The sequence below is a fragment of the Vigna unguiculata genome, chromosome 9, assembly GCF_004118075.2.
Source record: "Vigna unguiculata cultivar IT97K-499-35 chromosome 9, ASM411807v1, whole genome shotgun sequence".
Taxonomy (NCBI): Eukaryota; Viridiplantae; Streptophyta; class Magnoliopsida; order Fabales; family Fabaceae; genus Vigna; species Vigna unguiculata.
The window spans coordinates 30391132-30405524 of NC_040287.1; the positions used below are offsets into that span (position 1 = coordinate 30391132).

At 30.8% G+C, this 14393-nt stretch overlaps 1 protein-coding gene across 3 annotated transcripts; it reads left to right on the forward strand.

Annotated features, from left to right (window-relative positions):
* The first annotated feature begins 2037 nt into the window (after positions 1-2037).
* On the forward strand, positions 2038-7037 carry LOC114163792 (polyadenylate-binding protein-interacting protein 12-like). 3 transcript variants are annotated; one of them, XM_028048114.1, is made up of 12 exons: positions 2038-2259; positions 2359-2420; positions 2496-3055; positions 3151-3261; positions 3363-3407; positions 3503-3575; positions 3659-3771; positions 3860-3919; positions 4046-4093; positions 4282-4350; positions 6417-6478; positions 6550-7037. In XM_028048114.1, exons 3-12 carry the CDS (start codon positions 2564-2566, stop codon positions 6605-6607), a joined length of 1131 nt encoding a protein of 376 aa, XP_027903915.1. In that variant the 5' UTR covers positions 2038-2259; positions 2359-2420; positions 2496-2563; the 3' UTR covers positions 6608-7037. The 3 variants fall into 3 exon arrangements, with proteins under 3 accessions (XP_027903915.1, XP_027903916.1, XP_027903917.1); XM_028048115.1 differs by having other exon boundaries at positions 2074-2259; positions 2411-2420; XM_028048116.1 differs by lacking the exon at positions 2359-2420 and having other exon boundaries at positions 2075-2259.
* The last annotated feature ends 7356 nt before the right edge of the window (positions 7038-14393 follow it).

The window sequence follows — 14393 nt, forward strand, 5'->3', positions numbered from 1 at the left end:
ATTTTAAGATGTAAAATCTAATATTTAAAAAAAAAAAAAAGTGAGGGGCTATAACCTCCTTCTGTCACACTAAAAATGTGGGTTGGGGGGAGGGGTTGTGAGGAGGGACATGCCTATCAAGAAGCAAGAATTGTTAAGACAATCTAACTATGTAAGACTTTTAGTCTGACACTTGTTCTGTTTGTGTAATGGGGAGAGGGGCATGCCTATCAGGAAGCAAGAATTGTTAAGACAATCTAACTATGTAAGATTTTTAGTCTGGCACTTGTTCTGTTTGTGTAATGGGGGAGGGACATGCCTATCAGGAAGTAAGAATTGTGAGTCAGATGTTTTGTCCCTTGACAATCTAACTATGTCATACTTTTAGTCTGACACTTGTTCTGTCTGTGTAGAAAATCAAGGAGGAATTTCAGATGCAGAACAAAGATGTAGCAGTGAATGGATATGGAGAACTAAACAACATATTACAAATTTGTTACAGTTGATGCTTGATTACAAACCCAAACTTTGTAGTCACTTTATATATGATTACTAAAGAGAGAGTTAACTTAATTTTGTTAAGTTTAACTATATAATGTTTACAATAGATAAATGCTTTTGTAATAAAATAACACAACCCAAAAAATTATGTAATTATATATATATATATTATTCTTTATTGATGAAAAAACAAAAACATAAAACTATCTTTCTTTAAATTTTTTCAAATGTGTGAGTAAAAAAACGAATATTTGATTTTAAAACATATTTAATAAAAAAATAAAAATCAACAAAAAATACTACAAAATAATTATTTAATAACATATTTATTTATGATATTGAAACTATATTTGTCTTTGTCATTAAAGAATTCTTTTGTTTTGGTTTTATTTTTAACATTTTTGTTTTCTATGGTTGTCTTTGAATTCAATCCCGTGACAATTAAAATTAGGAAATATCATCTAAAAAATATGTTCAATTCAAAATACACCAATATAGAAAAATAATTGTACACATATATACATCTAAATTATATTATAATAACATGTGAAAATAAACGTTTCCAATAAGTGGATGTGTATCCATTTTTATTTTATAATTATAAAAAAAAACTAATTATTCTTATTACTTTTAAATTAAAATGCTATTAAATATATAAAAAATTTATATTTAAAAAAATAACTATAAAGAAAAGTAAATATAACATTTAAAAGATAAAATAATTAATAAATTAATTTACATTAAAAAAGATAAAATAAAAAATGAGATGTATATACCAAAAATCTGTTACGGAGTAGTTACGAAAAATAATCATCACTATAATTAGGTGTATATATAACTGCTGAAAACACATACTTATATGTTCACTAACAAAAAATAATAAAATTATAATTATAAAAATAAACATAAATAATTTTAGAAAATAATTAAACAAAAAAGTTAAATTTAAAAAAAGCTACTTAAAAGATAAATTGAAAAATTAATAACACCAAAATTAAGGTGTAAATGTAGAAATTGTTTTATTGTATCATTTCAATTTTAACTTAATTTGTGGCTTTTTAAATAAACTGAATATATAAATAATAAGATAATTATATTTTTATTTGACCAAACTATAGATTATAACTGAAAAAAATAATTATTTTTTCTTATATTATAGCTACCCAACAAATTGTTAATGTAACTATTCACATTTAAGTTATGAAAATTAAAATAATTCATAATTAAAATTGAAATATATTCCTCTAACAAATCTAATAGTTATTTTATTTTTATACTTAAAAAACTCCCCTACCTATTATTTCAATGTGTAAAAAAAGAAAAGAAAAAGAAGAAGCAAGATGGTATAGGCATAGATTATGACTTGAAATTTTGTACCTTTTCTAAATTTCATCATCTTAATTTTTTCTTAAACAAAAGTGAGTGATTAATTAGATGGTGTTTAAATTGTCAAATCCACTTTATGCCTAGTTTTTGTTGGATTTATCATGTATCCTTGGGGAGGCATTGCATGATGTTCTACTAATATTTATTACGATATATGATATGATATATATCATGTATGACATGTATGAATGGGCAGTTATGGAAATTAACGAAAATTTGGGTCCATTTTTCTTATTTGTTTGATACGTTCATCATCATCAACATCATCATCAAATTGGGACGTTCTTCCCAGGAAGGTCCAAAAAGTCAGTGCAGCGAAAACGGACGATCCGAAGAATACCCTTTTCACCTCTCCTCACAATAATCACCATCTTCCTCTTCTTCACTGAAACAGTAAGATAAACCTCTTTTTCTTTCACTAATTTCTAGCTTTTTTGTTACATGTATCACAACATAAATTCATAATTGTTCTCTTGTGGGGTTTTGGAGTAGTTGTACCTGACGATCTTCTCACTTTGATCTTATATCCATGGAATTTTTTTAGAGAGAACTCGGTATGCTTTCTTAATCAAACATGTATTTTGTTGGGTCAATTGTTCTTGTTTTCTTATACTAATCTATTTTCACAGATTCCCAGAATAATCTGATTGCATAAGAACAAAAAAGACAGCACCTTTATACCTCTACACAAGTGATTATGGCCGTTCCTGAGAATGTCGGGGCCAAAATCGGTTCTTCCAGTCAAAATTTGGACAACAGTGTAGTGTCATCGGACTCGGGCGAGGTTGAACAATCGAAACCCCGAAGCGGGTCCATCAACGGCGATCAGAAGCTGAACAACGGCGTGTTCAACCACCAAGATAGAGTTCCTAGCACTATGTCAGTGCCCAATGGCAATTATAACTACAAGACTCAAATGGGTCAGATGCATGCAAATGGGGTGAGCAATGATGGATATGGGATGGATGAGGAGAATGGGGGTGAGAGTTTCAAGCGGGACATGAGGGATTTGGAAGAGCTTTTGTCAAAGTTGAATCCCATGGCTGAGGAATTTGTGCCCCATTCACTAACCAATACTCTTGGCTACCTGCCTGGACCTGGTGCCGGTACCGGTACCGGGTTTGGTTACCCTAATAATTTTATTCTGCTCAATGGTTATGGTAATGCTAACGGGCAAACTAACAGAAGGGTATGAATGAATTGCCTTGATTTTCATGGTTATTCTATTGCTGATTTTCATCACAATGTTTTCACTCTTCTTATTATGATGCTTATGTGTTTCAGAGGAAGAATGGTTATAATAATGGAAAGCGGAGAGTGAATCATAAAATGGATATGGAGAAAAGAGAGGAGATGATTAAGAGGACTGTTTATGTGTCTGACATTGATCAGCTGGTACTCAATTTAGCCTTTATGTGGATTCTTTGGTTTAGTTCAATGCAATGGTTGCCACGTGGCTTCACTAGAGGACTTAATTGTGTTTTGTTGTAATGTAGGTCACTGAAGAGCAATTGGCAGCACTGTTTCTTAACTGTGGCCAGGTAGAAACGGTTACAGCTTGTTTTCAATTGGTGTTTTTCTTCTAGATAATCCTTGACCATGTTATTGATTGAATGAACTCGACTCCTGGCTATAGGTTGTTGATTGCCGTGTTTGCGGAGATCCTAATTCTATTCTTCGGTTTGCCTTCATCGAGTTTACAGATGAAGGTAACATGAGCGTCAAATGTTGGCAGTTCATAAGCTGTGACTATTATTGACATTTCATTATATTAATAGTGTTGTGCCTGCAGAAGGTGCAAGAGCTGCTTTGAGCCTATCGGGAACCATGCTCGGGTATTACCCTTTGCGAGTTCTGCCTTCAAAAACTGCTATTGCACCTGTTAACCCGACATTTTTGCCCAGGGTAATATTTCTTTGTTGAGATGCCTATTCCATTTATAAGATGATTGAGTAGAGTTGCTGATAATGCATTGTGCTGCTATATTTCTCAGTCTGAAGATGAAAGGGAGATGTGTTCAAGAACAATTTATTGCACAAATATTGACAAGAAGGTAGTTTAGGATTTAACCTTTTCTTACTTGTAATCTTGCTGGAGGAAATGCTTGGTGTTTTTTCACGTATCTTTTGCCACAATTATTACTCAATTCTTAAAATTTCCGTTTTTGTTACCCCTGCAGCTTACTCAAGCCGATGTCAAACACTTCTTTGAATCTATTTGTGGAGAGGTTTGTAGCTTTTCATGGAACTAGGCTTGTTATGTTTATTGCTGGTTGAATTGTAAACATCATATGACCATACGAGACTTTCCAATGTTTTTTGGTGAATTCATCGGGGTTAAATGTTTTAGTTTCTGTTATTGGTTAAATTTAATCGTCTTGTAAAATGTTTTCCTTCATTTTGGTGTGTTATCCAGGTTCAACGGTTGAGGCTCCTTGGGGATTACCATCATTCAACTCGAATTGCTTTTGTTGAGTTCACTCTGGTAATTACTCATTAACTCCCAACCTTGTATCTTTATCTAACTCAACTCTAGTTTATTTAGCTATTTCTGTGTTTTTTATCCTTTTCTGTTATAATCCTTAGATTGAGTGCTGCTATTGGCTTTGCGGTTATCATTTGCAATAATGTTGCCCCTTGCTCTTCCTTAAGCATCATCAATGTGCTTTTGTAGATATAACTTCTCATTACTTACAAAAACTGTCTTTCTCCGTGTAAGTAGAATAATCAGAAGAGAAGAGATTAATCAATCTTGCCAATGATATCTTTTGCTGGAGGTTTTTAACCTTTATGTCTCTGGTGTTTGATAACAAAAGACATGTTTATCTCCGTGTTTATACGAAATACTGTCTGGAAATTGATTCAATCTGTCAATATACATTAACAAGTCCTTGTCTAACTACTTGTGTGATTCATGTGAGTGCATTCTTGTTAATAAATATTTTCAAGTAACAACTCCTCATTTCTGTCTAAAACTGTCGTTTTTCCCTGTAAGGAGAATTACCAAGAGAAATAAATCTTGCTGACGACAGCTTTGACTGGAAACTCTTCCATGTTAGGTGTTTGATGGCAAATGGCATGTTTATTTCCTTGTTTATTGGAATATTTTGGATGGAAATTAAAGGGAAACCAATCTGTTAATGTACAGCACCAAAGCCTTGTCTCACTACTGGGGTGATCTTGTGGGTGTGCACATGTCAATAAATGCGTTTGTAGTAATAACTCTTCATTACTTACTAAAACTGTATTTTTTTTTCATTTACGGAGAATGAGCCAAAGAGAAGAGAGAAATAAATCTTGCTGACGATAGCTTTTGCTGGAGTTTTTAACCTTTCTGTCTCACTTGTTTGATAGCAAAGAACATCTTTATTTCCTTGTTTTTAGGAAATATTGTTTGGAAATTATAGCATAGCCAACTTGTCGATGTATACAACACAAATCGTTGTCTTTCTTCTTGTGATTCCGTGGGTGCACTCGTGTCAGTAAATGCATGTAGTAACACTGGTGATTACTGTCTGAAACCATTTTTTTCCGTGTAAGGAGAATAATAAAAAGAGAAGAGAGATTACTTACTAAAACCATCTTTCTCCATGTAAGGAGAATGATCAAAAAGAGGAGAGAAATGAACATTACCGATGTTAGCTATTACTGGAGTTTTAAAATCTTTCCCTCTGAGCTGTTCAATTGCAATGGGTATACCCGTCCCATCCCAGGCAAGATCTTGATTTCACCACCGTGGCTGTGCCTATTTGTTTGCAATGATAACTTCAAATGGCTTCAGGCTGTGAGTTCTCTTTGAAAATGTTCAAACTTACTTTTATCATTATCCATGGAGAGGAAGCTAGAGAAGTCATGGTGCATTACTCACTTTTATGCAACTATGGAATGCGCACTGGAATCATCATTATAATATACACAGGCTCGGTTCCCGACATAGTAAATTAGTTGTTCGTCTCTGTAATTACCTATTTTGAGAAGCTATTTGTTGGTGGAAAGTCCACTCCTTTGATATTGCATGCATTGAACATAGCTAGTGCGCTAAGGTGTATTTAGAGCAACAAGGGGTTGGCAAATTGATGTGTATGGAAAGGTTCTAAGACGCAGTTGATAGTCTTTGATCCTGTACTTTAGTGTGCTTTTCTCCTGTAGAAGTCCAAATGTATAAATACAGTTTTTAGATGCTCGATTACTTATTTCAATTGACACATTTATGATGCTCAATGATCTTTTGTTAAGAGATACATATCTGTGGAAGTTTTTTCAACTGTAGCTGGTTAAGGATATTGCAAGACATGTGGTCCATGAAAGGGTTGTAGTCTTTATTAGGCTTGCTAATTTGATTTTAGGAATATGATGGTGACTTCTAGTTCAACCCATGTTGCTTTGTCTTTCATTATAGTCCATGCATCTCCTATGAAACATCTGTGCAGTTGTTTTTATTCTGAACTGGTGAGGTTCTGAACTTCACTCCCCTGTGTGTCTGTGAAATTTTAATCTTTAAAGAATGACATGTTATGCTTACAAATATTTTCTTTTGCCACATTGTTTCAGGCTGAGAGTGCAATTGCTGCGCTAAGCTGTAGTGGTGTGATTCTTGGTTCATTGCCCATAAGGTTGGATTAATACATTGCGCTTTGATTTCCTCTTCAATTTCAAGCGTTCTTACGGGTGGTGTGTTATGCAGGGTAAGTCCATCGAAGACACCAGTTCGATCGCGTGCTCCTCGTCCTTCCATGCACTGAATCAACTTTCCATGTTTCTGGGGTCGAGAGCTGCTCTGAGATATATTTACATATATACATACATAGAAACAGATATGTTCTAAGGAACATATGGTATTTAGTATGGTTATCTTTGCTTCTTCCTTCCCCTTGGGATTATGGCTTCTTTGTTTTAGCTTGTAGAGTCGGGTCGTACTTGGAGGATCTTGATGGCTTATTATGATGCATCATCCTGTGATGTCTTGACCTTGCAAGGAGAGAATTTTATTGTCGGATGTTTCTCACTTCTGGAATTTATTTCAAGAAACATGTTACAAAGCCTTCGTTAGTGATGAGGGTGTTTTTATCATGGATATTTCTTTCATCGTTCTCGTATGCCATATGAACTATGTGTGGCTCATTCTCTATTAGTCTTACGTGTAGTTTAACACCTACCTCTTCTCTTTTATTATTCTCTTTGTCATCTTCTGCTTCCCAAACTTATTCTTCTCTCACCAACCCTCCGTTTTCCACACATCTTTATTGTTTTTTTAATGCTTCCCACTTTCAGATTTTCAACTTGGAGGAATGGTCCCAATTTCGACGACAAGTGCTATCAATCTTAATATATTTTTTATTGTTCTTCTACATTTTCAAAATTATAATAAAGTACCCAAATTTATTAATATAATCAAAGTCGTAAAACTATGATTTTTAAAGATGCTGATTATTGTGTTCAAAATAGTAGGTTAGAAGATGTATTATTAGGTATTTAATAGATTTATATTCCCAATAATTTCCAACATCAAAGTCCCTCTTATCAAAGTAAGAGTTATTCATATAGTTTTCACAAGTTAGAGTGTGGTCTTGTTCGATTCAAAATTTTATTAGGATATTTTTGAATATTCGAATATGATTCTATTGAGATTGAGAAATGTATAAGATTCGGATAATTGACATATAGTTTATAATATATATTTTATAGTATTAGTATTAAAATATTTTAAAAATTATATTTAAAAAGAATTGATATTTGCTCATTTGAGTTCGAGTTTTTAAACAGGAACAATAAATATTCGTTAACAATAAAAAGCTAACAATCACAAATTCTTTTCCAGAGATTTAAAAACCTTTTTTTTTTTTATGGTTTTGATAAATGAGATTCCCCCCACCTTTATTAGATAAAGCTTTATTACTTCTCTATCTAGCTACAATCTACATTTTAATATATTTATTCCAAATAAAACCCTTGAACACTGAATGTATTTTTTTATTCTTTTTGTCTTTTGATGATTTTCTTTTTGTTCAACCCTACCAAAAACGAGTTTACTTAACTTTTAAAGTTGCTAAAATATATATCACAATAAAAGCAAAGTAATTAAAAAATATATAAATTAAGCTCTTCTCTTAGTAACAGGAAGCCAGAAACAAGAAGAGAAGTATATATAAAATGGAATTGGAAAGAATATTATTTATTGAATTCTACATTTATTATTAAAAAGAATAAATGATGAGGCATTTTTTGAGCCTCATCATTCTCTTTTTTTTAAATGTAAAGAAAAACTTTTTGTGTGAATTAGTTTTATTAGAAAACAAATAGTAAAATAATTTGTATTCATTCACTTTTTTTTTTTAGTTTTTTCTTAATAATCCAAACAAATTCTGTTTCTATCAATTTATGTTAAAGATAACTGAATATACCAAGTTATATTTATTTTAAATATGATATATATATATATATATATATATATATATATATATATATTACTTTGTCGGACTTAAGTTGTTGAATTAAATATATTTTAATATAAAAGGAGAATTCAGTGTAATATTTACATATTTTTAAAGAGAAAAGGTAAATTATTTAACCTTTTCTAGTCGATGAACAATAAATTTGGTTTATTAATTTCTTAAACATTTTATCTTACGAAAATAGAGTATGTTTAAAATGAGAAGGAATAACGAAAGGACGATTTTATCGGTAAGTTTTATAAGGATATATCTAAATTATTTATTACTATTTTTAACAAAAATGTCCTTAATTAATCAAAACTATTTCTAATAAATAAACAATTAATGTCAAATTAATTTCTTGAGTTTTCTATTTAATATGAGAATAAATGTAGAATCTTTATATAGAAATTACATATTCTTTATTGGATTATTTGGTGTTGTCTTCTACTAAATATTAAAACAAAAATAATGATATTTTGATTCACTTTAACTCACTATTCTAATTACCCTTAGTTCGTCACATCACACCACTAAACAAATAAAAGTAGAAAATAAATAATTGAAGGGTGATTGAAATGGTAAGTTAAAAGTGAGTAAGAAAAAATGAATCAAAATATCATTATCCTAAAATAAATACATTGATGTCAGTATGATAATTTTTTGTAATTAATTTAAATTATCAGAATCAATGTTCATCATTGCATTTTAAAGACACAACAGAGTGACAAAAAAAAAACTAGTAGAGAATTCAAATTCAAATTGGATTGGGCTTTCTTTTCGGCTTTTTTTATTGCTGAAATCGCCTTTATGATAATGTAATCTCCTTCAATTATCCTCTAAACAAATCCAATATCATTAAGACATATTTGGTTGTTATGGACAATGACGGATCTTGATCAAAAAATTTGGAGAGACCAAAATAATATACTCAAATTTTATATATTTAATTATTATTACTAATATAACAAAAGTATATATAATTTAGTATTGGAATCCTGATATGTTTTTCCTTAAAAAAATTACAGTTTTAAAATTGTATTTGATATGAAACTCTTTTTAAATAATTTTTTCTAATTTCATCTCTTTTCCTGAATATTCTCATATTTGAGAACGTTTTTTTATAATAAGTTCCAAAGAATTATTATGAAACATTCCGCCTATGATTCAAAAGAATTAATATGAAACTTTCCACTTATAATTATTTGAATCTTAATAAATGGTTTTCTAATTCAACAATTAAATTTCTACTATCATCCTTGAAAATAGGTGAAAAAAGTAAATTTATATTATTTTCACCTTCAATGATATCTTTCCTTTTATCACTTAAAAAAAAGAATCTATTATTTTACTTTTTCATCAATATACCTGTTTAAAAAAATTAAGACTAAAAAATAATTTATCAAAATCTAATAAAAAATTAAGAGACATAATTACTAAAAAAAAATGTGATAATCAAGTTACATTTAATAAATGATTATGAAAAAACATATTGTACATAACTTCTCTTTTTATATTCATAAAAAAATATACAAAAAACCTCATAAGAAAAAAAAACTATATATAAAACTAATATTTTCCTATCAAGAGAAAAGAGAAAGTTACTTTTTTTTTTTATCTTGGAAGAGAACGGATGAAAATTGAGAGTGATAGAATGAATTTATGTTTAACTTTCTATTTCTTTTTTAAAACGTAAAACAAGAAATGCAAAAGTAATAAATAAATACAATACATGAGAAACTTAAAATGAGAAAGAACAAAAATCATCTCAATAAATTTTATTATTCTTTATTATGTTTAATTTTTAATTTTATTATTCATTAATGTTAAATATTATATTTTATAAAAAAAATCAATCTAAATTTCTTTTTAAATATTTTAAAAAAAATTTAAAAAGTTTTGGGGCCATGGCCCCCTGGGACCTTCAAAGGTCTGCCACTGGTTATGGACATTTAAAAATATCTAATATCTTGGGAGATTTAAAAAGTTTTGACAGTTATTATATTTTTATATATTCTAATATAATTAAATAAGATAATTATTTAAAAATATAAAATAAAATGTCTAAAGATATATTTGCAACAAATTATCTTTTATCATAAACATTATTGAATTATCAAAATCCTTTTGTGGAAAAAGATAGAGAAAACTACAAGGTCAAATTTTTGTTGCCTATTCCTCTTCTTGGCTAAGCCAATTTTTCATGATTTTCTTGCCTTGTTCATGCAATGCTTGATTTCATTTCTTGTAGCTTAGCTAATCCATGAGCTTAAACCTAGCTTCAATTGCATCAAAATAACTCGGAATATCCAAAGAACATTTATGCAACTTGTACTATATATAAACGAGATTAATTCAACTTATATACTTGAGGACATTTTGAATTGTGTCGTATGTGGCTGTTGTCATCTCGGACAACACCATATCATGTCAGCAAGGACATGATAGTCAAAACCAAAGAAGATTAATTGTAATTGGTAGAGGTTAGGAGTTAACATGTATTAGCAACCCATTGAGCACTTAATCAAGATAACTATGTAGGTGATCCGAGCCCAACTAGGTAGTTATGTTATGTGTTAATTATTACAACATTTATTACCATCTGACGTACACCCCTGACTTGAGCGTTGAAGTGTCTTTTGAAGACACACCTCTCTCTCGGCTTGGGACAATATTTGGGCTAAAGAGCATCTTAGCTTGTAGATTAAGGGTGAAAAAGAAGAACATGTGGAGTCTTTATAGTGTGTTTTCAATCCTATAAGAATATTTGGTGCCCACTGTGGGGCCGAGATGCACTATGTGAAGAAAACCTATGGTATCTATTAGAAGACAGATGACAAGTTCAAGAGAAATTGGTAATAGCTCTAGTGAAATGGCCTTGCTAATGGAGATGCAAAGGGACTTTGCTGAATTTAAGAAGAAGAGTGTTGGGGACTTGATGTAAAAATGTTACTTTTAAGTTAAATTGGGAAGAATTTTTGAAATTGTCTTAGTTATGATGTATAAGGTATCATTTGTGTTGCTTAAGTGAGTGTATTGTTTGATACTCTTGCTTAACGAACTCTAGATTACTTCAGCAAAAGTACTATTTGAGTTGTGTAAATGAATGTGTCATCTAATACTCCCGCTCTCATTGACATTTGGGTCATTTAAATGAATGTATTGCTTGAGTCATCCAAGTGAGTATAACATTTGATACTCTCGCTCAAGCGAAATTTTGTTCTGTAAAGCGAAGGTATCATATAACATCTTAACTCAAGTGAAAGTACAATAGAAAACCACCTTGTTCTCATATGTTCTTTCATTCAAGTGAATTTCCTTAATTATTTGACTATGAGAGTTGTGTGTGCAAACTATGTTGAATTGTATGCTTAATTGATTTATTATCTTATTTAAAATAAATTGTTATATATATATATACCATTATATAAAGAAGATTCAACTTTTGGTGTCCACATTTTCTTTTCAAAGTTTACTTTTCAATAACTACCTTTTTAAATTCAATTAAATTATTCATAATAAAAAAATATTTTCAATTTTATTTTTTAATAACTATTTTTTTAATTCAAATAATTATTTATAATAAAAAAATATTTATAAAGTAAAAATTATACAATTAATTATTTTAATAATATTTTTAATAAAAATTATTTTAAAGCTTGATAAATTTTTGTTACAATAAAAAGAGTGGACACACGCGCTGAGAATGACATATCTATGCAAAACATGTGAAATTGAAGTCAATAGTTTAAGATGATATGTGAACCATTGTTGAACTTTTGTGTATTCAGTATTAGAATCTATGATACAAATCTTCGACTTCGTTGATGATATAAGTCATATAGACCAAGACATGAGGTGGTGAGAAGTTGAAGGAGAGTTTTTTGCACATTAGACATCATGGGTTCTGATTTTGGATGCCTTAAACTTTTCCTTTACCCGTGGAGTTAAAGTATGCAATGTTTATACGAAAAATGTATTATTCTTTAATAAGACCTGATTAATACTTATCTTTTGGAAGACATCAATAAATACTTTTATTTGTGAATATCCTTGTTATATGGAACCATGTTGATTATATATATATATATATATATATATATATATATATATATATATATATATATATATATATATTTGATGAATCGATGGATTGAGTTGGATTATAAATTTTATTATTCAGATTAAACGAGGTAGAGTTGTTTAAGTATGATACTTTTTTAGATATCTTACCTTTGTACTTGTTGCTTGTGCGGTGACTTGCTATGAATGTACTATGTATATGAGCATATTTAGGAATAGATCCTAGAGTTGTATTTGGAAATGACTAGTGGATTATTTTTTTGAATATTTATCAATCAAGTATATAATAATGTCTTCCCTTAATGGGGTAAGACGATACCTTTCAAGCATAAGTAAGATGTGTTGATAAGAACTGACAAATCACGAACAAAAGGTACTTCCTGAGGTGTGTAAAATCACTGCCCTTAAGGACTTATCCGCGATGTGTTGCGCAAGCCCCCCAGGATACAATAGGAACTTCTCGGATCTTCCGAGGATCTCAGAACTAGCAAGCAAGTACTCTCGAAAGAGTATTTAACCCAGATAAAAGAAGAGAGAAAAATGAGAGAGAATAGAGTTTGAAGAATGAAGGAGAAGATTGAGAGATTGTGTGTTTTGGAGAGCACAAAAACCACCTATTTATAGGTGTGAGTGATGAATGGTGAAGGCTGAAAAATTATAGCATTTATGGAGAAAAATGAATGCATGGCAACGGTAAAAAGAATATCCTTGCAACGTACAAAAAAACAGCCAAACTTTCAAGTTGAAAATCTAAACGGATGCACCTCACTCATAAATCTTGAAACTGTAGCATTTATATCTATGGCATGCAACGTTCAGATTCTTTTGCAATAAAAGGATTATTCTATAACAATCCCCCACATATTGCAAAAGATAAGAAAAGAAAGATTGAAAGAAGAAAATTCTGGGTCTCATAGGACGTAAATGCATTGGAGCTGGTATAGCAAGCTATATGAACCAGTCCTAGACAAATAAACTTAACACACAGTGTAATTGGTATAGCAAGCTATATGAACCAAAGACACTTGATGTGTGTTAGTGGTTTATCAATCACAATACACCCCCACAATCCTTGCTGTTAACGCTGTGTTGCGCTTACTAGGCCATGCGCGTGCCCGGTGTTCATGAGTGCTTTAGAGATCATGCCAAGATCTCATACAAGCGGCCCCACTTGACACTCATATAGGTGATTTCATCAAGTGTATGCTGCAAATCATACACCACCCGTAAGGGATATGAAAATCATTAAAACTTTGTTTAAACTAAAATTTTTATACCACAACAAATTTTAATTTACAAAGTTTAACCTCTCAATAACGCAGTCTTTAGCACTTTCACATACATCATATGAATGGACATAATTGACAAAAATCAATTTAGTGCTATCAGAACTAATAAGTGACTTGTTTTTACCCATATGAACCTTATTCATAGGATCTCCAATCACAAAGGTTGGGTTACCATCACTTGTTTGTTTGCAAGTGGCTTAAGTCCCATTCCCCTCGATGTTTCTAAAATCATATTTCTTCCCAGGGGTTTTGTCAGGGGATCTGCTAGATTCCGTTCTGACTTCACATAATCAATAGAAATAGTTCCACTCTTTAGCAGCTGCTTGACCAGATTATGTCTCAATTGTATATGTCTATTCTTTCCATTATAGTTTTTGTTTTTAGCTATAGCTATTGCCGATTGGCAATCACAATGTATAGATACAGATGGGGTTGGTTTCATTCCTAAAGGAATGTTTGCTAAGAAGTTTTTCAACCATTCAGCCTCACTACCAGCCATCTCGAGAGCAACAAACTCAGATTCCATTGTTGATCTTGCAATAATTGTTTGCCTGGCTGATCTCCATGTAATCGCACCACCCCCAAGTGTGAATACATAACCACTAGTGAATTTTGTCTCATCTAAATCAGAGATCCAGTTAGCATCACTGTACCCTTCTAGTACAGCGGGAAATCCACTATATTCAATGGCATAATCCATTGAACCTCTTAAGTATCTCATAAGC